Genomic DNA, 25886 nt, shown 5'->3' with positions numbered 1-25886 from the left:
CCTTAAGCGGCTCAGCCAGGGGACAGTTTTGACATGGGTACGATGGGGCCGTGCTGGGGCCGCTCCTGTTTGCAGGAGCGACTCCTCCGGCTTGTCCCTGCGGGCCGTGTCACCCTGCATCACCCTGAGCATCCTCGGGCCCGCGTGGTCCTTCCCCGTCCTCCCGGCCGGGGTTTCCCCCAGGCAGCCGGGTCAGGCACCACCCACTGCAGGACAGGGATTTGATGGCCAGTGCTTTTTTATTTCCCTGGGAGAGGGAAGGAGGAGGTAAGACTTTAGCAGAGATTAATTTAGGCCTGCGTCAGACATCCGAAATGGGACGTCTGAGTGAGTCATGCGGGGCTGCCTCTGTTGTCAGAGGAGCGGGCAGTGGCTCCGGGGGCTCCTGCCCTGGCAGCTCCCCGTGGGCAGTGAGGGCTGGGTGATGGGTCTGGTGTTCAGACCCTCAAAATGGGTGAGAGAAACGTGTGGGCATTGAATGCATCCTCCTTTTTAAGTGTTGCAAAGAAATTTGGGTGCTAAGCGTTTGCAGTGACCCGAGGTGATGATAAACACCAACATGAGAACCAAGCCTAGACTTCTTTTTTGGTAGAGATAAAGCTCTGCTTTTTTAGTAGGAAGCCTTATTATCTGTGACAACAATCACATGCTGGTGCCCTGGAAACATCAGAAACAAGTTGGGCTGGATCACCTCCTAAAGACAGCGAGGTGGAAGAAGAGCTTTGAGTCACCTGTTTCTGTAATCCTCTGAGCTATGGACCGGGGAGTTATCCCAGGGACACACTTCAGATGATGAAGGGCCCTTTGGGCTTTCCAGCAGACCTCTGGTGACAGCTACGGAGAGAAACCTTGGACTGAGGCAGGGCATAGGCTGTGCTGACTTTCCCCTTGGAAACTGTAGTGGCAGGGAAGCTCCTGAATCTCTGGTGCCTATTGTAGCCTGCGTGCTCTGCCCGGGCTGGCTGCGGGCAGCCTGCTGTCCCCAGATGGGCAAAATCGTGTGCCAGAGTCACTGCACGGCAGTGTGTGATAGGAAGGACATCACATGCTGCAGCACTTCCATAGCGATGGGGAAAATGACCCCTAAATACGCTGCCCGTCGGACCTGGGAGAGCACAGCAGCAACGGGTCTGGGCTCTCCTGGTTCTCGCCTTGAGAGAAGCTCGTTAGCGCTGTGGGGTTTGTTAAAAGCACTGGTGCTGCTCCACCACTTGCTTCAGCAGCACTCCAGTGTTTCAGGAGCATCAGCATCAGCTGGCCGTGCTGAAGCCCGTCTCCAAATGGTGTCAGGAATTGCTGATTTACTCCTTCAGCATCCTCTGATGAGGAGGATGAGGTTGTTTTGATGGAGACCAGCTGCGGGCTGTGCTGCTGTGGAAAAGTGAGCGGTTTGGGCAGTGGATTGTGGAAATGGGCAGCAGTGAGGTTTCCTTGGAACTTGACGGCAGCTTTCACTGCGTCAGCAGAGCTGGGGTTTTGGTGGTGACTCTGTTGGGCTGGGGCTGCTTGCAGCCGTGCGTCTGCTGGGCGGGTTGTTGTCCGTCTGGGAAAAGTGCTTTTCTGTGGCAAGCTGATCCGGCTTAGCTCCTTGCCGATACAGTGAGAAGAATCGCGGGATTTCTTGCAGCCAAAACGCACTCTTGGTGGATGGCTGGTATCATCTTAAGCAGCAGGACTTTGTGGCTTTACCATGCCGTGCAGGCAGCACGTTGATGAGCTGATTCAGGTTTGATTTGGAAGAAATGATGGAGTCTTTTATTGCCCTGTCATTTCTCATGCACACGAGAGACTTGCCCCGTGTGTTTGCAGCATGGCACCGCAGCCTCGGTTCTCGGTGATGCCTGCAGTACCACCCCGGCACGATGCATCGCCGGCGGAGATGCTCGGGTGCAGCGCTGTGCCGTGGATGGCCTCCAGTGCTGCTTGCGGCCTTGGACAGCACCTTCCTTCTCGTGTCCGAGAAGAGCAAACTTGAGATGGCCACTTTGTTGTGGCTCTGATACCTGCCGGCTTGCAGCTCCTGCAGTGCCCGTGTCCCTGAGCTCGACACTGGATGCGGTGGTTGGCTGGGGGGGGATGCTGTGCAGGTGCTGTCGCATGTCCAGAGCCAAAGTGCTCTGGAAGTGGGGCTTGGCGACGTTAACGCGTATCGTGTGTTGGGGAGATGGTCTCCAGGAGTGGGTGAGATGAGCTGCAGACACAAGCCAGCAGTACTCTGGACAGCCCGACGTCACCGAGCATCACCTGCATCCTGCTCCGGGCCCGTTATCCTCACCCTGTGTGGCCTCTGCCACGCCACGGGGCTCTTTTAGGACCAGTAGGTCAGTTGAGTTCCTTTTTCAGCGCAACCAGCTTTGCATTCAGACAGGGGTCTGTAGCAGCCAGTGACTCTGGGCCTGTTTCTGGTTTCCATTGTTTCCCCTTCCTCTTCCAGAGGTAGATGCTGAATTCACCCACGGGTGGCCCGGCCGCTTCTACCTCCTGAGTGAGCTGATGGAGGAGCAAGCCGTGCCTGGCTTCTGGTGGTGCGGTCTTCTGAGTAGCCTGGTATTGCTCCGCAGCTGCAAAACAACCCTAAGACAGCTTTTTCTAGGGACGTTGAGAACAACCTCGGTGGTGTGGGGCTGCTAAGGGCAGGCGCTGCGGGGCGGGTGACTTGGATGCTTCAAAACTCAGCTCCCTGCTGGCAGATACGCAGTTCTTGCCGCTAATAAGCAAAAAGGCAGCTGCCGAGATGCCCCATCTTCACTGCCATGGTTGTTGGCGTCTTTGGGGGAAGCTGGGAATATTGTTTCCATTAAAATCATCGGACTGCTGCTTCTATTCCATTACGTTTTTTACCTGTGGACAGCGGTAAATGATCTCTTTTCCCTGGAGGTAAATGAAACCGTTTGGATGCAGAGGACAGCCTGCAGCACGTGGTTTGCTTTCGGGTTGTGTGTGGCTCCTCGGTGGGTGCTGAGCATTGCAGAGCTCAGCACCCCTGCGGTGCGGGAGCCAGTCTGGCTCGGCTTCGCTCTGCAATATCGATCCTACGCTTTCACCCCCCTCGTCTGCTCGTTCCCCTTTCTTACCAGCAGAAAGCCAGATTTAATATCTTGAGCGGGGCCAGCTCTGCCTTTGAGAGGCTCCAGAGGCCTTGGCAAAGCGGCTCGGGGTTGCAGGAGGCGCAGGGAGAAATTCAAAGTGATGTGGGAAGGATGAGGACTTTTTCTTAAAGCAAGGATACCCAGGAAAGGAAAGTTTTCCACTCACAGGGTGGAGAAGGAAGGTGCGGGATGTAGGAAGAGGAGAGCATCTGTGCTGGACCCGGAGAGGAAGGTAAGCGTGGATTAATTGCCCGCCCTAGCCATGGTGCGGTGCCACATAGCTGTGGTGCTTCGGGCTGGAGACGTCGCAGCCGGGCTCTGGGTGCAGTTTGGGAGTTTTAGAATAAAAGGTCAATTGCTGAACCCTTCAATCTCTTTGCCTCCCCCTGCTCTGTCCCCTTTCCCCTGAAAAGGCTCTTCCCAGCTTTGCTCCTCCAGGGGCAGCACCGAAACAGCCCAGCCGTGAGCAGCAGCACCCTGGGGTTGCTCCAGATCTCCCCGATGATTTCGGGGTGACCGCTCCGCGTGACGGTGCCTCCGGCGGGCACCGTGTCGCTGGGTTTCCCCGCAAGCTGCAATGCAAAGCCCCAGCTTGTCGCCAGCGTGGGGAAGTGCCTGCCTAGCGCCTCCAGCCAGCAGCTTTTCCACCAGCTCCGGAGAAATTGTAATCAATGGGAAGTATTTAGCTGAGGGAAGTTTTAGAGGCAGAAAAAGGGAGCGTAAAGGGAACTTCTGCCTTAATGGCCTCCTCGTGAGATGCTGCTCTGGGCGCTGAGGTTTCGTGTTGCTCTCTGGGCTGAGAAACAAGCCCGAAGAAGCTCACGGCTGATAGCTGCTGATCCATTTTACGTAGATTAAATAGCATCACAGCTCCAAAAATAATCTTCCCAGCTTACCGTGAGGCTGGCTGTTCCTATAGCAACTGCTTCATGCCAGTGCCCTACAAATAAAAATCACAACACATTGCTTTTAAGTTTATTCACAAGTCAAAACAAAGTATGAGATGGGGAATGAAAGGACTCGGCTTGCAGGGGCCAGTGTTTTTAGAGTGCGTAGTGTGTGGGAACTAAGTGCATTCTGCAAAATATAAGCTGTGCGTGTTCCCGGAGAGGAGATTTATTAAAAGCTGCTGTTAATGGCGATGCGCATCTCGTATTTGAGCCCTTGGTTGCGTGTTTTCCCGTGTGCGTCGTAAGCGACAAGAAATGTGGATCATAAAACAGCAACTGCATTTGTAAAACCTCTGCAGGAGAGAGAGGAGGATTTTGCAAATCTTGGGAGCTGCTATGTGGGTTACTGTGGTGCCTGGGGGCCAGGCCTGCTCTGCTACGCTTGCGTGTCGCGGCAGCCCTGCCCGGTACCGCGGGCAGAGGGCAAAAGCGGCGGTTTTGGGCTTGGGTCGTGCTCCTACACAGCTGATGCCACCTTGCACGCAGGCTCAGCCCGAACCTGCCACCTCTAGCCCAGGGTCCCGGCAGGCATCGCCTCTGGAGATGCCGGTACCGAGCAGCGAGCCCTGGCCCGAGCAGCACGCGGTCGGTGCAGAGCTTGGCTGCAGGAGGGATTCAGATTGTTGGTGGTCCCCATGTGCCACCTGATGGGCACAGGGGGGTCTCCAGGGGACACTGAGGGTGGAGAGGGCAGGAAACCTTGGGAGGATGCTGTGGAAGCTGGGCTGACTCATCCAAGGCACAGGAGTGAGAGGAACCTTGCAATTTGTTGTCAAATATTTGCTGCCAGCCTTTCATGTTTATCTTCTTGGGTAGCTTTTGTTCGCTGTAGAAGAGTGACATGAATTCTTGCTAAATGTCTGTCTGTCATTATGAACCTGTCTTGTATTGAGGAGCAGGGTGAGCCGAGGTGAAGCTCATGAGCCGGGGACGTGCTGCTCCCCAAGGTGGTCCAGGGGCACCCGCATCCCAGCATGGGTGGGGGGTCCCGGGCTGGGCAGCCCCCCTGCCAACCCACTGAAGGTTTGCTGCTTTAGGGAGGATCTTTCTTCTGTGGAGAGCAGATGGCAGAGCTGCTGCCGGCAGAGAGGGATGAGGGTCAGGTTGCTCTCCTCCCTCACAGAAGGAGGGGGATCCATCACAGAGCCCCTTCCCTCTGCAGGGGCAGGGTGTGCTGGGGGCTGCGTTGGAGGGCGGCATGGCTGGAAACCATGTAATAAAACAGTATTTGTGTCCTTGAAGGATCTTCCCCATGTGCAGGGAGCAGGGATACCTTCCTGGCTCCTGCAGAGCCTCCCAGCTTTTTGCTGGTTCCAGACACCAGGCCCCAGTCTGCGCTGGCCCTGCCCAGCTAGCGGACGTTGGTTTGAGGTTTAATGTGATTTAGAAGCTGCTGGGAGGCAGCTTGGGCTTGGAGCTGAGGATCCAAAAGGGCCAAACTGGTGAAAGGTGTAAGTGCGGCACCCAGAGGCAACAAGCACAGAGCATCCTCCACCTCAGCAAGTCCTCACTGCCCCAGTTCTGGTTCCTCCTCATCCCCTGCTTGTGTTGGAAACCCCCCTTCAAAGCCATCGTGAAAACTCATTTTGGGTTGGGACGCACTCGCTGCGCTGGAAAACTTTGCAGCAGGAGTCTGCCGGGCAGCGCCGGGTGTCTGGGTGTTCCTCGCCATCGCCTCGCGCTCTGCCAGCTCTCCCATCGCCGTGGGGCTGTGGTGGCCCAGCGAGGGGTCCTGCGCTGCCCTGCCTTGATTTTTCATCGCAGATGTCCCTGGTGTGCTGTGGCCGTGCTGGGTCTTGGTGAGAAACAACTTTGTCCTCGACAGGTCTCTTCCGAGTTGGACTTACCAGCCATCGCCAGGGATGGAAAAAATAATTGGGAGTTGTGTTTTCCCCCTCCCTAGCTCCCAAGCATTTAGGAATATAAGTTTCTCCAGCTTCCAGGAGGTTTTGTGATCTTGAATCATTGCGATTAGGAACCGCCCCCCCCATTCGGGCGGCTGCTGAAGTCCCGAGTGGTGCCAGTCTGCTGGGCCAGTTGCAGATTTGGTTCTGCAAATCGTCTGCAGTTTTTGTCCTCGAATGAGGAGCCCTGGGCAGAGTCTCTCTCTCTGTCGGTATTTCCTGATCTTCGGGGTGTTTTACCAGCCTTAGCAAAGCAAAATCTGTTTTTTTTTCCTGGCTGAGTTGCTACAAAGGCTCGAATGAGGGAAGGATCCCCAGTGCCCTGGCATTTGGCCATGCTCCAAGCGAAGACCTCCAGGTGATGGCTTGTGGCTGTTTCACCTTTCTGGATGAGTGAGTCCTTTATCCTCAGCAATAAGAATAAATTTTGCTGCTCCTCTCTCCTGCAGCACTTCAACTTTCAGCTGTAACCGTAGGAGTTGGTGGGTCTCGTGCTGCCGCAGCAAAGCGGCTTCCCTGGGAGCATCCTCCCCCAGATGGGCAAACGAGGGGTTGTTCAGACCCCGGGCAACCCTGTCCCCACCACAGGGACAAGCAGGAGCGTTCCCATTGCTGTGGGTGTCCTGGTGGTGCCAAGAAACTGGCTGGAAAACTGGGTGACCATGGTGTGGAAGCAGGGCTCCTCCGCTCGGATCTGGGGCTGCTCTTACCCACACGTCGTTGGACTGAAGCTGGTGCAGATCTGAAAGGCTGGTGGTTGCTTGAGGAAAGAGATGGATTTGTGTCTCTGCTGATTTTGGCTTTGGTCAGCTTTCCCTCAGGCTCCCGGGAGAAAGGGGGAAGGCAACGCTGGTCCTCAGCCTCCCTTCCCTGGGCTGGAGAGGAGCCTGCTGCTGGCAGCCCCGCACTGGAGGATGCCGAAGTCTCCGGTGAGTGCTGTGTGTGGAGCAAGTGCAGAAGGACAGGGTGGAGGAAACATGAGGATAATTTAAAAAATAATAAGAAGAGCATGCACTGCTCTTCTGTTCATGATGGTAGTCCCTGTGGGGCTGCGGTTTGCTTCTTCCTGGCCCTTTTAGGATGCTTTTCCCAGTGCTGTGCCTGTAGGTGAAGCCAAGACCTCATTCAACCTCCTGGTCTTCCCAGAACCAGGATTTTACAAATAACCATCTTTACAGTCAAAAAACCTCCAGGGAGCGAAGTGAGGGACGAGGAGTTTCCAGGGACTCAGTCGATCCTGCTTGGCCCGTGCTGGTGCTGCGGGGCGGTAAGGAGCGGAGTGTTTCAGCGCTGGGAGGTGGTTTGGCGTTTTATTGGGGGTTGGAAACCCCCAATCTTCAGAGCTGGTGCCAGTGTTTCGCCCCGGTGGGATGGCAGTGAGGTTGTTTGGGTGCTTTGCGTGATCGTTTCTGCTTTAACTTGCTCTGATTTGATTGTAGCTGTGTTTCCGTCTTCCCGTGCTTTGACTGGAAATAATTACAGCAAATTATGTCGCTTGAGATATTTTTATTTTACTGTGAATCACAGAAGCATGAATTGGTCCAGGTCTCTGTGCATCCCAGGCACTGGGGCTGCGGGTGCGGAGGCAGTGCTGGTAACTGGGATGTGCTTACCAGGGATGCAGGGACGGGAGGTGTAATGAGTTTCCTGTTCTCTGCATGGGGTGTGCTTTCACTCCTGAGACAGCGTTGCACATCGCTCCCCCGTGGGTGCATCATGACAATCTAGCCTTAAGGTCTCATTTGAAGTCTGCAGCCTTAGCAGAGGGTCCGACACCCCGTTCCTCCATGTGCACGGGCAGGAGGAGGAAGGTGGGATCCTGCTGCCCGCCCCGCCGGCGTGGCAAAGGAGGCAGCTTTGGGGCAGGCGGGGAGCTGGAGGGGGATGTTCAGCTCAGCTAACTTAGCCTTGAACCAGCAGCATCACGACTGGCATGGTCTGACCCAGGTGCCTTTCCCCTTTTTCCTGGGCTTTGAGGCGTTTATGTAATTCTGCACAGTGATCAAAAAATGGGCCATGCTGCGTTCGTGCCTCGTATCTCAAGCTGAGCATGCAGGCGGGGGTCGTTACCGCAGCCTTGATAAACGGGCAGCGACGGGCAGGAAATAATGACCTGGCAAAGGACGGAGCCCGTCCGTCGCCATGCGGTGCCGTCCCTGTGTCGGAGCATTTTAATGATGGGCAAAATCCCCAGGCTGTGATCTGGGAGGAGGAGGGATTTTGGGGGTTAAATGCTGCCTGGGGACAAGCAGAGAGGTTCCTCCTGCTTGGCACAATTTTTGCAGTCTTTGTAAACAGATAAAATTATCTTTGGGAAGTATTACCGATGTCTACAAACAGAAAAATCCCAAATTTGGTTCGTCCCCTTGAGTCCCACAGAGGTAATAGTGTTTTTTGTTAGCGGTGATAGTTGCCTGGCTGGTGTCTGTGATGAAAACCGAGCTAGTGTGGTTGACTTCTGCTTCTGGTAGTTTTATAGAACACTATAATATATTATAAATTGGCCACTAAAGACTGGACTCATTAGTGATCAGATCGCCAGTTGCTGTGGAGAGATGGTTCCCATCCGTGTGCTGGAGCGCAGGCAGCTCGCCCGGCCCAGGAGAGGCTGCCGGGGTGCTCGTGGGGAGGGCGCAGATGCGCGCCTGGAGAGAGCCAGCGGTCCTGAACTGGGAATAGGTGGCTCTGGCCGGGTTGAGCTGTATAAATGCCGCCACCATCCCATGTCCACCCTCTGTGCAGATTGCACGCCCGAGATCTGTTTGGATGGGTGCCCGCGGGTGCGTGTGCTGCCGGCGTGTGCGGTGTCGTGGGACGAGGATGGAGGCTGTGTTGCTGGGCAGTACCTCTGGTGAAAGCTCCTGCTGTATTTGATGGCGAAGGAGAGATGCATGGGAGATGAAAGGAGATGGATTCAAGCCTCTGCCGGAGACTGCCCTGGAAAGCCTCGGGGAGACGGCTGTGAGCAGCAGTAACAGCACGGTGTACCTCTCCTGGAGAGCATCCGCTGCACGGTACAGTGTGCCCTGTCCTTCGGCTGAGGACAGGTACAAAGACAGTATTCAAAGCTCAGGGGGATGTGCATACACTGGCAGTGACCCGCAGTGCCTTTGTGTCCCCAGGATGAAAGGCACCGTGGAAATAACTTGAAACAGGAAGTGGACCTTAGGGAGGCTTTGGTTACTTTCCTTACTGGTAGAAAAGTGGCTTAAATTTCCCTGCTAGATCTTTTGCAGTTGGCACGTACAAGATGCCTGCAGCGTAAGCTCATGCCCATCGCCATGGTACCTCTGTGCACCCTCCTGGAGATGGAGCCTTCAAATCCTGCATGTTCTCATTCCTGTTCTGCCCCTGCCCGTCTCCTCCACCTGTGCTGGAGACTTCCCTGGTGCCGCCTGTGTTTCCAAAATGCTGGTCCTGTCTCCGAGAATGGGGCTGTTCCCACCCTGCTGTGCAGCTCAGTAGCTCCCCAGCCTTTTGGTGGGAGCTGGCTCTGCTCCCAGCACCTTGGCTGGCTGCTCGCCTTCCTTGGGAAGATCTCGGTTGGCTTCCCGTGGGTGCTGTGAATGCTGACACTGATGGATTATTTATTCCTTGAGCACCCTTGGTGGCCACAAGCCACACTTCACCTCTTGGCTTTTAAATCGGAGGTTTGTGCGTGTGGATGCTCGGGGCTGGGTTGCAGACAGACCAAATGGTTGCATTGGGAGATGCTGCCCTGGTGCTTCATGGGCTGCTTGCATTTTGCTCTGTGCCCTGCTTCCCAGCAGGGCTTTAATTTTCTTCTCCCGTCGTCCTTGGGCAGCTGGGGTAAATCCCGCTGGGTAGGATAAGCCTTGTCCCTGGGCTATGCTTCCTTGTCCCATCACATCCTTTTTGGGTGGCTTCATAGCCACGAGGCTTGGTGCAGCACTGCGTTGTGCTCCGCTGCTGCTTCAGCTCCGGGTTGATGGTCCTTTTATATTACCCAGATTGCTCTGGCTCTTGCCTTAGAAACACCGCCTTGGTACTGTTAAATCAAGAGTGCTCTTCCTCTCGTTTTCCTTAGCTGGCCCAAGAGCAGCGGAATCGATATGAGCAATGGCTGAACATCATTCTCAATATCTACAGCACTTCGAAAGGTCTTATAAATGAGCCAGGAATAAAAACCAAACGCCTACCTATCAGTGAAGTACGGGCTTTTCTCCTTTTCCTTGCAACCCCGAAAGATGATGTGCTGCCACCCCCGCTTTAACCAAGGCATCCGCGAGGTCCGTGCTTCACAGCACCGCAGCGAATCTCAGCCTGGCTGGCTTGGAGGACATCCTCATCCCTCCTGGCTCCCCCAGCCGTGGCAGAGAAGCTGCAGGCACGTTTTGCCAGTCCCAATCTCTTTTTAATCCAGAAACGGATAATTGAGGGAGGAGAAATGGAGGGGCTGCTCTGTGCTGTGCCGTCTTAGTAGTTTTTAGGTACACCCGGAGAAACCTTGGCTAAACTTTGAACATAAGGATGGGGCGCAGACCCTGCGCAGGACCTGCTCTGCTCTCGCTTTTTGTATTTGCTTCGGGCAATGCCGCCTCTCGGAGCTGCTTGCCTCCTCCGCCTTCCCCGGGGGAGCGGTGGGATGATCTGGAGAAATACTGCGTTATACTCATTATACTCACTGCTCGGTTTTGGGTTGTTTGTCTGGTTTTAAGTCACTCAAGTGTTCTGGAGTTGTAGGAATAACCACTTCTGCTCTACCCGAGATGCTGATCGTGGTGTTTTCTGCCCTGGAGTTTTGGGTAGAGGCTGTTACTCTCCCCTGTGTCTTTGCGACCTTTCCCTCGGGTGAAATAGTTTGTCCGGCCCAAAGCAGACCTTGCAGAGCTCCCGCAAGGTTCCTTCCCAGTGCAGGGTGCATTGACGCTGTGCCTGGCTCCCATAGCCATGTGCATGGAAAGGGGAGGTTTGGCCCTTCCCTGGTGGCACCAGCGCACCGCTCCCCGTGCCACCCCCCATTGCTCAGCCTTGGCAGCCCTGAACCAAACCCTGGTGACAGCCACAGGAGCCCTTCGGACACCTCCGCGGGGCTCTGGGTGACATCCCGCATTGCTCCTCCGCCCCGCGCTCTGCTCCCGGGGGACACGGTGGCCATGACCCCCAGCCCCGGCAGAGCTGCCTGCGCGCGGGAGGAGGCAGGAGGTCCCCCTGCCCTCGGCGCTGGCGGGTTAGTACGGTCCGGGGGTAACCATGGAAACTGTTTTTTCTCCATCCCTCCCTTTGCAGATGACTCGGGCGATGAGGAGCCCGCCTCGCAGTCAGACAAGAGCGAGCTGCACGGCACGTTGAAAACCCTTTCGAGTAAGCTGGAGGATCTGAGCACTTGCAATGACCTGATCGCGAAGCACGGGGCGGCCCTGCAGCGCTCGCTCAGCGAGCTGGAGAACCTGAAGCTGCCGGCCGAGAGCGGCGAGAAGATCAAGGCGGTGAATGAACGAGCCACGCTCTTCCGCATCACCTCCAATGCTATGATCAACGTAAGTGCTGCCGGCTGAGCCGCCGCGTTTGTGAGGAGGCAGAGGGAGAAGTGTTTTCCTCCTCCTCTTCTTCCCTCTGGCATGGCTCTGTTCTCCCCGCGCACCGGCTTTCTGCAGGAGCGTGGACGCGGGGCTTGGCACGGCCGGGAGCTCGGTGCTGGCTCAGCGCCGAGGCGAGGGGGTGGGAGTCGGGAAGGTGCAGCCTGGGGAGCGGGCACGGGTGCGTGTAACCCCCTGAGACACAGGTCTGCTGCATCCTTACCGCGTGCTTTCTGGGGAGGCTGCTCCAAAATAGGACATTTTGGATGTAAAGCTGGGTAAAGCGGAGGCTTGGGGTGCAAAGGGGGTTTTCAGCTGTTCCTGGGGGTGCCTTTCTGGCTGGCACAGCAATTCGGAGCCCGTTGCCTGCTGCAGGTTCAGACCCACATCCCCACATCACTCGCATCCTCATTGACTTCCACGAAGCTGCCCTTGTTTTACATGACTGGGGATTTAACCCCCGCGGGGTCCGAGAGCTGTCTCGTGCTGGCTGTGCTCTCCCACCGGTCGGTTGGAGGTCGTGAAGCGTGTGCCGGCACCGGCGCTGCTCCCTGCCTTGAGCAGCGTGACAGCGCTTTCTGATAATTTTTTGGACAGCTTCTGTTTGGGATGTGGATCTGCCTCCATCGCAGTGAGACAGCCCTTCCTGGGGAGCCTGGTTTTCCCTGGGAGGACAAGAGAGAGAGTAAAACTAAATAAAATATTTAAAGCAAAAAAAAAAAAACACCAAACCAATGCAAAAGCGTAGCAGATCTGGAATAATATGTGAAGGCAGAGCTCGGGGAATTATGAATGGAGCAGCGCTGTCACCGTGCTATCCCAGCCCTGAGCAAAAGGAGGTTGTGTGGTGTTTGATGTGAACTTTTAAAAAATAGTAATAATCCACAGTGGGAGCCGGAGGGCACTCGGGAGCCCTGTGGTCGCAGCATCCTCCCCATGCCCGCTCGCAGGATTTTGTAAACGTAGGGAGAAGGGGCTTCCTGAGACGGTGTGTCTTGCATTTTGGAGCGGCTTTGGGGGTGTCTGTGCAGCGCTTTCCCCGTGGAGAGTTTGTCGAAGTTTTTGGAGCGGGGGCGGCAGCGTGTCGTGAGGTAACGGCGGAACCCTCGGTGCTGCCGGGAGCAGCGGGGGTTTGCTGTTATGAGGCAGACTGGCGGTGGGATGCGGGCAGGGAGTTGCTGGGGAGAGGATTTCTCCAGCAGCCTTTTAGGAAGGGATGAACAGAGCAGTATTTGCTGTGTCCAGCCTAGAGAGGAGGAGATTGTGGCGTGATAAAACCTTGAGTGAGGCTGTCTGGACGGTGGGAAATAGCACAAAAACTGTTGTGCAGGGAAAAAACAGTAGAAACGTGGTTTGTCCAAAACACCGAGCAGGTGAGAGGGGCCAGGAGAAAGTGAGGCAGGTGTTTGCAGATGGATGTCAGAGATCCGTTTTTAATAGCACCCTTTTGTACTTCAGTTCGTGGCTGAGCGTCTCGAGGAGATGTCCGAGGGGGAAAGGCTGTAACGTGGAAGAAGCAAGATGGGGTGGTAGCTGCGGCTCTCTCAGTTTGCTGATGTGCCCGTCGTTTCGGGGGGAGGTGACGGAGCTGTGGGCAGGGGGATGCTGGTCCCCACGAAGCAGGGGGGTTGGATTAAAAAGGCAGGAGGAGGGCAAGCAGGGCAGGGTGTGGGGGCCAGGAGGGACGGGGATCGACAGCCTGACCACACCACCATGGTGGGCTGGTGCTCCCAGCTACACTCACCTTTTCCTGAATGGGTCCCTTTTTGCGCTTGATTTATCCTTTTAGCATGGGGTGATGCCTTCTGCGAGCTGCTGCGCGGACCCTGCCCGGGGGGGGGGGGGCTCTGTGCAATGCAAAGGTCCCGAAATCTTCTGTAATGAAACATGAAACATTGCTAGAGGGGGTAGCACATGGAGTCAAGCCATCTCCTGGCAGTAGGTGAAAATACGCCTTCTTCCTGCCCACCTCAATCCCTGTGGGCTTCTCAGGGCCACGCATCCCATGGGAGCACAGGGTGCTTTTCGATAGGCCGGTAATTCCTCGCAGAAGAAATTAAACATCCCTCACCTGCCGGCTTTTGCCCAGGTTGGTCCCAGCCAGCAGCGGTGGGCTGGTGCTGGCATGTGGATGCTCCGCATCCACACTCTGCCCAGGCCCCAGCACCAAACCTCGCTGATCCGCTCCCACCCGGCGTGGCCGAATCCTGCCTCCCAGGGCATTGCCTCTGCCCATGCAGCAGAGATTTGCTTTTTGCAGGAGATGCTGACAAGCAGCACTGTCCGTTCATTGCCGAGATTGCGCTACGTTTGCTTCTTTTTCGGTTGCACCCCCAAGCGGATTAGGGGGGTTCGGACCCATGAGCCATCGGCTACGACAAACCCTTGGGAGCCGCCTCTGCCCCTGCCCTCTTCCTGAGCAGCCCTGGGCTCGTGGGAGCAGCCCCGGGCTCTGCACTTGGGTCCTGCTCCTGGCTGGGACCTGTGTGGCCAGCGGGCCCCGGCCGGTGGGCAGGGGACAGGGCAGGCTTTGGTGCCTGCAGCGGGAAGGGATGGATGCTCCAGGGCCGGCGCTTGTGGTTTCCGTCCAGCTGCCTGTGATCCGATTATGTAAATGTCCCCGGAGCTGCAGGGAGCGGCAGCGAGCAAGTAGAAATAAATACATACATATGTAAATGAAAGAGCTTCGCTGCAAAGGTAACCTCCTCGCTGCGCGCTCTGGGTGCCTGCCTCGGCTGACTCCGGGTGCTTCTCTGGAGATCGGGAGGAGAAAACGGCTCGGGCTGCCCCTGCGCGAGTGGTGCTTGGGATGAGGGAGGAAGATTTGGGCAGAGGCAGAGTGGGACGTGCTGGACCTTTGCGTTACAGGTGAGGATCTGAAACACGGAGGGACTGACTGTTGCAGGGCTTAAATTTAAGCCCAGACCTCTACGAGCCACCCGTTGGCTCTGCTCCCATCTGAATTTGGAAATCTCACATAACACCACGCCGGGTGCGACTCACAGCAGAGTTCAGCCTCGCTGGGACCAAGACACCCCGTGTCAGCGGGGCTCTGAGGAGCGACGAGGAGGAGACGCAGAAAAGCAAGTTGCAATCTGCCACGGGGGAGGAGTGGGAGGTACGTAAAAATAAGAAGCAACAAATTAAAGAGATAATTAGAGGAACAGAGATGAAGAGTGCTGTGCTGAATGGCGTAGACTCGTCCAAGGAGCAGGGGAAGCTCCTGTCTCATACTTTGGCAGCAGACAGCAGGCAGGAGGGCTGTGTGGACACGCTGAGGAAGCCAGTTTGGGTGTCAGGAAGAGCTTACAGGGCTGTGGGTGGTGCTAGAAATAGGTTTTTTATGGGAATGGGGTTTGCTGCGGTGAAGCTTGGAGGCGGCCAAACTGCTTGCGAGCGTGCAATAGCTGCGCTCTTCTTTTGGCTTGTTTTGTGCTTCCTTAAGGGATGTGAGCATGGAGAGCAGCAGGGCTTGGGCTTGGCTGTGTGTGTCGCTCCTGGGTTAGTTTGCCTTTTCCCTTGAGGTTTATGAGGAGCAGAGGTGGAGGAAGGCTCTGCCAGGCCGGTGCAGCCTGGGCAAGGAGGGGTGAGAGAGGCAGGGGTGTGGTGCTTGGTGGGAGGTGCTGAGTGGGCAAGATTTCGTGAGGAGGGAGCCCTGCGCGAGCAGGGATGGAGCAGGCGGTCCCAGGGACCCGAAGGACTCCGTGCCTGCCCTTATGAGAGGCCACCACACCGGTGGCTGCCCAAGCCCATCATGCGGAGGGTGCTGGCACCCACTTCGAGGCAGACTGACTTCCCCACCCGGGTTTTCCTTTCCCACGGGAACAGACCCGTCTGGAGCACCGGCACCCCAAGACATCAGCAAAGAACATCCTTCAACCCTCTGAGCCTGCAGGGAGGGTTTTTAAGTACGTGAAACACAGTGCTTGAACGAGAAGTGAGATCGATAACAGTATGTGCTGCTTCTCTCCCGGGGAAGGTGGCCGCGGGCTGTTCGTTTAAGCTTCTTCAGGATGCCCAACAGCATCCTAGAGGCTGCATCCTCCAGTCCCGGCAGCATTTCTGTCTGCGGAGCCCTCCAGAGCTGTGCCCTGGCTCAGCAGCCGTGAAACGCGCTGGTGGCTCGAGGAGCAGCCGACCTCTCCCTGCGGCCACGCTTGGCTCCTGGAGACTTTGAGTGGCATCTGCCCGGTGGAGGTGTCTGCCGGTGGGCACTGTGGGTGGGTTTGCAGAGGGTCTGAGCGCTGGAGCTGGGGGGTTACAGCTGCTCAGTCGGTTCATTTGGAGACCTCCTGGGTACCTGTGCTGGAGCAAGCTGCCTGGGCAAAAGTCGCGCTTCGCCAGAGCCGCTCCTCTGCCTTCCCATGTCCCGATTTCATCGCTTTTTTCATGACGCGCTGAGCCTCCCCTGCCCCCGTGGGGATGCTGCTGTGATTAATCCGTACTCCTAAAATGGTTTCTATATTAAACCATACTGATGTTGAGCGCGTGCTCTGAGCGGCGTCAGGTTCACCAGAGCAGCCTCTGGTCTGCTGTGCAATTTCTAATGGTTTATTTTAATGAATTTTAACCACCATATGTGTCTGTGTTTGCTTGCAAAACTGCTTAAAGCTGGTAGGAAACAGAGTCCCTGGGATCTCCTCCCCGGGACTCAGGTGCTGGGGTGACCGCATGGTCGGGGTCATGCTGCCGGTGCAAACCTGGCCGGGTCCCGGCGGAGAGCTGGCTGCGGGCATGGGTGGGTGTGCGACGCCATCCCTCGGGGTCCCCGAACCCATCGTGACACAGGCAGACGGACCCAACCTCCTCTCTGCCTGCACAGCGCTCCCGGCAGCCGGGGCAGAGATGCTGAGCAGAGGGGGAATAGCAGCCTGCTGGGCTGCTCCCACTTCACCCCAGTACAGCCCAGTGGAGCTGGAGGAGCCCTCCACCCTGTGCATCCTTATACCACAGGGGTTAATTCAGGCACTGCAGCAAGCAAGTGCTGGCTTCAACCCCTGGATTTGCTTCATTAGCGGCAGGGATTGCCCCCAGCTGCCCTCAGTGGCCCCAAGCAGATGCTCTGCTGCCTAAAATCAGAGCAAACCCTGCAGCGGGGCAGGGTTTCTCTTCCCTGTGACTATTGCAATGGTAATCGCGCAGGAGGAGCCCGTTTTTGCATGCCTGCGCTGTAACACGGCCTGTGTTAATTATCTGTGCTGCGCTAACGACACGCGCACTAATCGGCGCATTGAAAACCATGTCACTGACCCAGAAAAGCCCCGGCTTTGGGATTAAATCTTTAACCCAACCCTAATCCTCGTCGGACGAGAAAGCTGTGGTGAGAGGTCCGCGTGTCCTGGGCGTTTTTGCTGTGGATGTGCCGTGCTGATGAATGAGTAACTGGTGGGTGCTTTGCTGTTAGCTGGGGGAGCTGGTGGCGGGTGGTGGGTGTCACCCTGGGGTCCGGCCCTGCCTGCACGGCTGCCAGAGTGGGGCTGGGGTCCAGGGGAGCGGAGGTGCGGAGCCCGGCCCCTGCGCTCGGAGCTGCTGCAACTTTCTCTGGAGCATCCTTTATTGCTTTTTTTAATTTAGAGGTGTGAGGGTATCTCTGATCAGATCTGTCCAGACAGGCTTCCTCTGGCTCCCCTCATCATCATCATCATCATCATTCCCCATGGTTGCCGAGTCCTTCCAGCCAGATTATATCAAACATGTGGGGGTGCTCAGACCTCTCACGTGTCCATGGGGCCTCCGTGCCGGCTGAGGCTTTCGGCTGGTGCTCCTACAGACAACTTGCTTTATCCTCACTGTGCCTTGGGGCTTCTCGCCTCTTCTTCTCCTCCTCTTCCTCCTCCTCTCTGTGTTCATCTGACCCCCAGGAGGCTTCAGACTCTGTCCTGGGGCTCCCCTTGGAGCCTCGTGCGAGAAGATGGGGCACACATCTGTCACCAGCACCCGAGGATGCCTCTCGCAGCTCTGCCCTCCTGTTTTTTTGGCTGAGAGCAATAACTTTCTGTTGCAGCTTCAGAGGAAAGTTTTGAGCATTTCTGCCCGGGCGGCTGCCGGATCAGCAGGGCTGCACGTCGGTGGGCTTAGCACGTGGGAGACGGGGATTGCACTGTCAGCAATGCCCGATGTTAATTAGCAGTTCTGCTGAACCGTGAGACAGCCCAGCCAGGCATTGCCTCTGCCGTTAAACACAGCGCTGTAACGAGGTGAGCCCTGCCCATACCTCCTGTGATCCTCTGGCAGCTGCCACGTGTCTGTGCCTGCTGGTCATGGGCACCTTGGGGCAGGATGGGGACATGGGGAGGGCAAATAGCAATGTGTCGCTGCGTTAATCCCTTCTGGTGTTCTGCCCCTGGTATCACAAGGGTTGTGTTCACCTCTTGCCCGTGCTGATGCACCCGGATGCTTCTCTCCGGCTCCTTCCTCCAGCATCTGTCGAAGGAGAAGGCACTGAAATGGCAGCACTGCTCTCCCTTGGATTTACCCAGGAAGAAGTTATGGCACTGGGAGACAAGTGGGATGGAGGGGTGCTGCCGCCAGATGAGCCGCAAACAGCAGCCACTGCTCCTGCAGCACCTCTCCTACAGCAGAGCGGATTGCGAAGGCATCGCACGAGGCTGAAACCAAGGTACAAACTGAAGCAGCTTCCTCCAGATCCCAGGGTCGGAGCTGCCCGCGGGCAGCGCCAGCTGCTCCCTGCCACCGCAGCTGCCCGCCATGCGGTTGGGGACAGATGCTCTTCCAGCCTGGAGTTCGCTCTATTGGACAGACGAGCAAAGCAGCAGCTAGCGAGAGCCTCATTAAATCTGTCTTTGTGAGAGCCGTTTGCAGGACAGAGCTCTCTGAGCACGCCAGAGCCAGGATCAGGCTAGAAGTGGAGACCGGCCGCTCTCGTGGTGTTGGCTTTTCTGCTTTGCAGACTCCTGTGAGGGTCCCCACGCTGCTGCGGTGGTTTTTGGTGGTTTGGGCAAGCGAAGAGGAAGGAAGAAACTGCAGCAGCTGCCTGGAGGTACCTCCCTGTGGAGGAAGAGCCGATGCTGGGAGCTTCCCAGGGAGGTGATTTTTGGCACACGTGGCAGTGGAGAGGCCCTGCTGCTGCCCGGGTGGGTAAAAGCATCAAAAGGAAAAGCCGAAGAAATAAGCATTGCCGAAGGAGAGCAGCGAAACCCTGTAAGGGCACGATTCTGGGTGGGCCATTCTGCAGCAGGGGGTCCCAGCATGAAGTCTCGGCTCCCCATGCATCTTCTGTACTGGTCCTGGCGCGTCCTTGGCACGCTGCGGTGCCCCGACAAACCCTCCGGCATGGCTAGTGGAGGCTGCCGTGCGCTGCCCGGCGAGGTTTGGGGTGGAAGGGGGCAGTACTGCTGGCACGCCGAAGCATCCAGCAAATGCCCGAGTTGTTTTTCCACCAGGGAGCAGTGCTTTGGAAACCAGACCCTGCGTCTTTACCGCGCCGCAGCTCCTGGCTGGCATCGCTTTGGTCCAGCAATGTGGCAGCGTTGGCTTATTCTGCTTCTCAGGGCCACGATGAAAATTTCGTTTTATTGTGCCAAGTACACAATGATTACAGACTTGGTAGCCTACGTAAAGGCTACGTGGGTATGGGATTAGAGCCTGTTAACACAGCCGGGCTGGCGGATTTGCCACTGTTTCGCACTAATCCTCTCTTTATTGCGTGGGGTGGATTACACGTCCGTAATGGCGCTTGCTGCAGGCAGAGTCTGGCGGTCATGCCAGCGCCGGCTCTGGACCGCCTCTGCTGCTTTGGACGCGGGGTGAGGTCCTCTTTGAGGAGCTACGCCCTGGGCAAGGTGTGTTTGGTTGGTTAAGCAGTGCTGAACCTGCCTCGTGGCGGGGAACACTGCTGTCTTCGTGGCATTTAGGCAGGTGGCCCAAAATAACATGATAAGGTAATGAAACTCCCAGAGACAAAACCATGAGACCAGATCCAACTTCCACCCAAGTGTAGACGTCTCCCTCTTGGACGTCTCCCTCTTGGACGTCTCCCTCTTGGACGTCTCCCTCTTGGACGTCTCCCTCTTGGACGTCTCCGTTTGACTCTCAGGGAATCCACAGTCCCCAGAGAGAAACAGGCACTGCTGGGGCATAAGGTGCCACCTGGAACGGGACCGTCAGCGGTTTTGGGAGCACCTTGGGTGAGCGTTGAGGGGCCTTGCTGAGATGCTGACACTGGCAGTGTGCAGCGCATGTTGCAGGTCACCAAGAGGTGGGCTGGAGCCTGCTGTGCTCTGGTGTCTTCCCACTCCCGATTGGGGCACTATTGAGCTTTTCCATGTCCGTGCATTTCTGTAGCACCCATTTTGCCTGGATGTAAAGCTCTTTCCAACGTAACTTAGAAGTATGGAAAGAAGAGCAATAGGGAGCGGGATAATTTTTGGCGTCGAACTCACACCTATTGTCTTCACAGGTTTTTATGCAATGGCACCTTATTTTTTTGTGGTGTCGTGACCTGGCGAGGCTCAGCCCAGCACCTTCTTTCAGGCTTTCCTCTTGCCACCGGCCCTGCCTCAGGGAGAAGCAGCTCTCAGCGTGCCTGCATTCTCCTGCTTCAGAGGGCCGGGATGCTCGTGAGCCGGCTGAGGGTCACTCCAAGGATTTGGGACAGATTTGCCGTTATTTAAGCAGTCTGTTGATCTGGATGTTTCCCTGCGCTGCTGCTTCTGGTGGTGTCCAGCCAGGCTGGTCTCGGGCCACCGGCAAGGCTGTGGGTACATCGCTGTCACGGCAGATGACTACACTCAAAACCACGTCTCGCTGCGATCCGAATGTTTGTGTGAGATGATTTGGGATTCAGGCCAGCTCCATCCTTGTATTTTCCCTTTTGCTTTCTGCTCGGAGTATTTTGGTGGGGGGGAAGGACAAATTAACCCTCTCGTGGTGCCAACGCTCTGCGTATCTCACCGCTCTGAATCCAAACGGCTCATTTTTATGCCGTGCCCTGCGCCTGGAGCGCTGACACGGTGTGAATGTGTTCAGAGCTAAAAAGAGGATCAGAAATTGCCCTTCCCTTGGGGGCTGTTTTGCAGTAAGCAGCAGCACAGATGTGTCCCAGGGTTTTGATGACTCCAGGAAGGAAGGGAGCACTTATCTCTGAGGCACTAGACGCATGCAAAACGGCAAGGCGTTCTTTCCCCTGATGAATGGAGCGACAGCTCTTGCTGTATAATTCACCATTGAAAAAGAGATGATTGAATGCATCTGGCGGTTGTCTTCTCTCTTGTCACTCCTGGGCAATGAAGTGGTCCTTGTCCCATGCGGGCAAAGGAAGGGTCTGGTTGAGGAGCAGGAGATGATGCTCCCAGAACAGTGGGCGCTTTCCTGGTAGGTTTTTTCCTCCCCAAAAGTTAGATTTGCAGGGCTGTTCCTCTGGGATGCTTGGGGCAGGTGGGACTGTAGGTTTGAGTGCGTTCCCTTGGCATCCATTAGCATTGCGTTGGAGCTGGTGAAATGCTCAGCCTTGCTAGGACTTCTCGAGAGGTTGTCATCCCCTGTGGTTCAGATCCCTGGGCAGAAATCTGGCATACCTTGATGTGATCGTTTACACTTTCAAACTAATTAACCTCATCTCTTTGTTCCTCGTATCTAATTTTGACTGTTTGCTCCCGTTGAGGAACGAGGAGCGCTGCTGCTCCACAAAGATGCCCATGGGCGTGTGACACCACCACCTTAGCAGGACGCGGGTGACCTCGGGTGGTCGTTTTCAGCTGCATAAATGATCTGTAGGCTGTTAACGATGTTCCATTAGCCTGCAACAAGCTGTGAAATCTGGTATATTTGCCGTGAAAGGTGCTAAATTTGCGCATCACGGCGGTGGCTGCAGACCTCGGAGCTGGCGGCACCATGTCTCGCCTCCTGCTCCCCGGCAGGGTCTTGATGGCACCTTGCCTCTTCCTCCATGGAATTTTGCAGGAGCCTCAGTGTCGCTTATCTACAAAATCACACTCTTTTGGCCACTTTGGCTGTGCCTCGTCTTTACGCTGATTTACAGCCCCTCCATCCAAGACTGGATTAGGAGCTGCTATAACAACTTGCTCCAGCCATGGAGAGGAGGAGAAGCCACCTCCGTCCCTCCTGCCACCCGGTTGCAAGTAAACGCTGGGCTTCCCCGGGACCTTGCGCCTCTACTGCAGGTGGATGGAGCTTGCTTTTAGCTTTAGTTGCTGGTGATCTGCCAGAATTGCAAGACGACAGGGGGTAAGCACTGGCTGGGACCTTCAGGGGTGATGAAGCAGCCCTGCCTCTTAGTGTCGTCGCCGCCGCCTTAATTATTTTCAAACAAGCTCGCTTGCGGAGCGGGAGAGCACCTTGGCCACTGCTCTCCGTCCCTGACTCCCTGCTGCGACGATGCTGAGAAATGGTGTGGTCTCTGGGGTACAATGCTGGCAGCTGGACTTTGGGACTCCGTCCAGCTCCGGCTCCGTGGCAAAGAGCCACGTTGTACCATCTCCGATACCCGCCGTCTCCTCTGTACGCAGGAAGGCAGCAGCTGGGGTGTCAGAGGATTAAAACCAATCTCCTGGTGGGGTGTCGGACGGGCGCAGCATCCTCTGCTGGTCCCTCTCCTCCTGCTTGCTGGAGGGTTGGTCACGGGGAGACCTTTGAGGAGGGCGGCACAGACAGTTTGTGCAGGCAGGGTAGGATGGGAGAGAGAAATCACCTTTTTCTCCAGGAGACAGTGAAAGCAGCCGACTGCCCTCGTGGTGGACCCCGCTCCGGGGTTGTTAGTGGGTGGCTCCCTGAAACCCTGCATGCACAGCGCCGCTGTGCCCCGTCCCTGCCTGGCTGGGCTGGGCGTAGGAGCAGCCCCATTGTGCGGGACCGGAGCAAACGGTGCTGCCCGAACCCTGTGTGCATCCAGGCGCTGCTAAAACGCAGCAGCTGCGTCGCGGCGGCGATGGCTCGGAGGGATCTGGGCATATGGGGTGTGACGTGGTCTCACCCCGTGCTGCAAGGAAGCTGTGGGGTGGGTAAGCTCTGCAGATGATGATGGGGATATCTATATGAAGGCTGTATTCTTAGGTGTGCCTAGCCTTTACACTCTGGCCATATAGCTCACTGGGGAATTGCTTTTCTTTTGCTTTCATCCTGCAAACCGGCGGCTGTGCTCTGCTTTGCAGTACGTTCATCCAGGAGCCTCTTGCCCACTGACCTTTGCGAGGGTGGCTGTGTCCCTGCGCCAGCGTAACGTGGATTTGCGGCTGTGTCTTGCTTGCAACCCAGATCAGGTTCAGCTGTAACTAAATTTAGCCGCTGCTCCGTAAGGGTTTTATAAGCTGGATTTCGAGGCGTTGCTCCTGCTCGGCGACTGCAATTGTTTGCACCTTTGAATGGGGGGATTAAAGAAATGAATGAGTGATGACCTGGGATGCTGGAGTTTCAGCTGGGTTCGTGTCCCCTGCCCTCACCTTAATCTGCGCCAGGACTGGCCCGAGGCAGCCGCTTGCGTCCCTTCAGTGTCACCGGTGGGAGGTCACTGGCGGGGGCCATCCCTTGGCTCCTCAGCCGCCCGCGGAGGGAGGATTGCTGCCGCTGAACACGGCTGCCTACCTCTATCCCGGGCGGTTTGCAAGATCTGTCGCTGTTGGGGGCGATGCGATGCAACCCACCGATGGAGGTGGGAAGCGGTGACGCACATGAGCGGTGAACCAGAAGGTCCGGGCTCCCCCCAGGTGCTCCCAGCCCCTCTCTGAGGTAAGGTGGGAGCTCGTGGGGAGGTGGGTGGGTCCCAGGCCCTTCGGCCCCGGCTTCTCCCGAAACAGGAGAAGGCAGGGGGACGATGAAGGTAAGCAGCTTGTGGGTGCTTTCAGCCCAAGTCCTGAGTGCCGGATGAGCCGTTGCGGCAGGGTCAGTGGCACAGGAGGGGAGCGGAGCCTGGATTCATCCCAGCGTGGTGCGGAGCAGCGAGCCAAACCCATCCGAGGTCAGGACTCAGCAGAGTTGGGGACACAAAGGGGTTTTTCTTCTTCCCTGGGTCAGAGCTTGTCCTGGGACCTTGTCACGCCATCTCCTGCTGCAGCCGGTCCTCCGTGGCTGCCCCAGCGGGTCCAGGTGCTGCAGCATCGCTCTTGGTGCTGCTTTGGGCACGGCTGGAGCATGGACGGGGGTCCCAGGGCACCGCTGGTGTGGCTGGGGCAGTGACAGCAGGGAAAGCATCTCCCACCCTTCATCTCCTGCGAGGAAGGAACACATTGAGCTGCACCTCACCTCTTCTGTCTGGGCTGGATCCTTCCCTGCGAAGAGACAAACCCTTGGGATTGGGGTCCCCTGGGAGTCTCCCAGCTCTTGGGGCCCTCCACAGGGTCCCCGTCAGCGAGGACGGACCCCCGCAGTGCTGATGCTATGTCAGGGCATCCCGGCGGCTGCATTTCAGAAAGCTTTTGCAGTCGCAGCAGCTGAGATTTAGGGTGATTTGAGCAGAGATGGGAAACTGCTCCCCATTTTGCTTGCATCCTGCACCAAAGCAGCACGGTGGCCGTTGGAAATCTGGTGGCTGCTGGGTCCCTGCAGCAGCAGCAATGCCTGAGCCTCCTGTGCCGCTCTGCAGAGAGCGGATTTGCAATCCTTGCTTGCAAACATCCAAGAAAACCAGTCTGACGGCTGTGGGGAGATCCCTCTTTGCAATTACTAGCTCTCCCTTGCCGGGGTGCCCGTGGTGCTGAGCAAACACCTGCTAACGGTGCATGACAGCGTGACTAAAGAGCCCAAGGGTTAAATCCTGCCCTGGGCTGTGCACGGATGTCTGCCAGCCCCCCCGTGTTAATGGGAGCTTTGCAGAGCACCCCAGGATCCCCAGCTACCCCCCAGCCTGTAGCTGGTGCAAGCTGGGTGCTGCCGATGGGGGGCGAGCAACAATGGGTGACGGCCTGGCTTGTTTTACCCATTTGCAGAGAAGCGATCAGAAATCAGGGTGCTGGGTGCTGCGCCTGCAACAGCCCCGTCCCAGGGACCGCAGAGCCTGACCGGTTTCAGAAAATGCTAGAGCAGGTATTTCGTGTGCCTCTTGTGCTGCTGGGAGCAGGCTGGTGTCACCTGCGGGCCTGATCCAGGTGTGGGGTGTTGCAAATCCTGCGCTGGCGTGGCTGGTGGGAGGATCTGGGCTTTGAAGCAGCGGCTCTGGGGCTTCTCCTGCCGCCCATCCCAGCTTCTGCTGCGGCTCTGCGTGGGGGAAGGCATGCGGAGAGCGCGCCGCCTCCTGCTCCGGCTGTTGCTCTTGGTGAACGTCGCTCTCCCTTCCCCGCATGACCACTTGCTGCTCAGGATCTCACCATCATCCCCCAAACCCACACCTTGCAGGACATCCCCCCTTTCCAGCCCTGTCTCCCACTTGACCTTCACTCCCCTCTCCTCCAGGACCATTTTGCTGGCCACATTTTCTTGCTCCACAGCGGCACCAAACAGCCCTGGGAGCTGCTGGTGCTCAGCCAGCTGGAAAAACCATCTCGGTGGTGGATGTCACCGAGAGCGGTGGCGAAGCCATCCCAGCCCAGAGCAGGGAACTGGGCTGACCAGTCCCGGAGGAGCCTCGTGAACGGTTTCCTTCCGGATTTGTTTCCCCCGGGAGCGGTGGGCTGACCTCACTGGTGTGCCCCCCGTGCCAAGCAGCAGTGCTGCGCTGGCGTGCCGGCTCCGGTGCGGCGCGTCCGTGGGCTCCTTCCTGCGTCTCGGGGGGCCAGGGACAGCGTCCCCCGAGGGGTTTCGCTGGAAGAGGAAGGTGTGTCCGAGGGGAAGGTGCAGCTCTCTGGTGCAGCTGTAACCAGAAGTAAGTCGCATCACGTCCTTCGGTGGAAGGCAGCAGCCAGCGGCGTTTTAATTACCGCTGCTGACGGCTGGGGAGGACACGGCCTCGGAGGACACTGGATTGCGGCTGTGTTTGATGTTTCTTTGTCTTGGGGAAAGGTCAACGCGTCTCCTCGCTCGAGCCAGTGCTGTGCAAGCAAACACCGTAACGCAACGGCTGCCAGTCCTGGTTTTTCGTTGGCAAAGGTGGGGACTGCCAAAACAGCCCTGGCCAAGGTGGGGTTTTGTTTGAGCCGCCGAAGGGGCTGAGGTTCCCTGGGTGCTGAGCCAGGATGGAGCCGAGACATTGCTGAGGCATCTCAGGCTGAGACCTGGCTCCTCGTGGACCACACAAGCAGCCGCGGGGGTTGAGGAAGACCAGACATCCGAGCCCGAGGTGAGGGCTGGGATTCATTTCCCTTTGATACCGACCTCCCTGGGGGAGATGCCCGTGTCTGAGCTACTCGCCCCTGGCTCCCCGCAGCCCCGGGGAGCCCATGGGCTGGTGCTGCCCCTGCCCTGCGGGTCTGAGCCGCGTTTTGGCTCAGGAATGAGCTCTGTTGATAGAGACGGTGGTGGAAAAATACACCCTGAGCCCTGTTCAGTGCCACTCTC

General features: G+C 57.0%; 1 protein-coding gene across 10 annotated transcripts in view; it reads left to right on the top strand.

Annotated features, from left to right (window-relative positions):
• The window catches only part of OSBP2 (oxysterol binding protein 2), a 127634-nt gene that overhangs the window by 82588 nt on the left and 19160 nt on the right, over window positions 1-25886 (top strand). For all 10 annotated transcript variants that reach the window (XM_075167152.1, XM_075167151.1, XM_075167150.1 and 7 more), the window contains one exon: window positions 11194-11444. In XM_075167152.1, the coding sequence (XP_075023253.1) occupies window positions 11194-11444 (251 nt within the window). The remainder of the gene's footprint in view (window positions 1-11193; window positions 11445-25886) is intronic.

This window comes from Calonectris borealis, chromosome 18, assembly GCF_964195595.1.
Source record: "Calonectris borealis chromosome 18, bCalBor7.hap1.2, whole genome shotgun sequence".
NCBI classification, from domain to species: Eukaryota; Metazoa; Chordata; class Aves; order Procellariiformes; family Procellariidae; genus Calonectris; species Calonectris borealis.
This window is presented reverse-complemented; position numbering and strand designations above follow the sequence as displayed.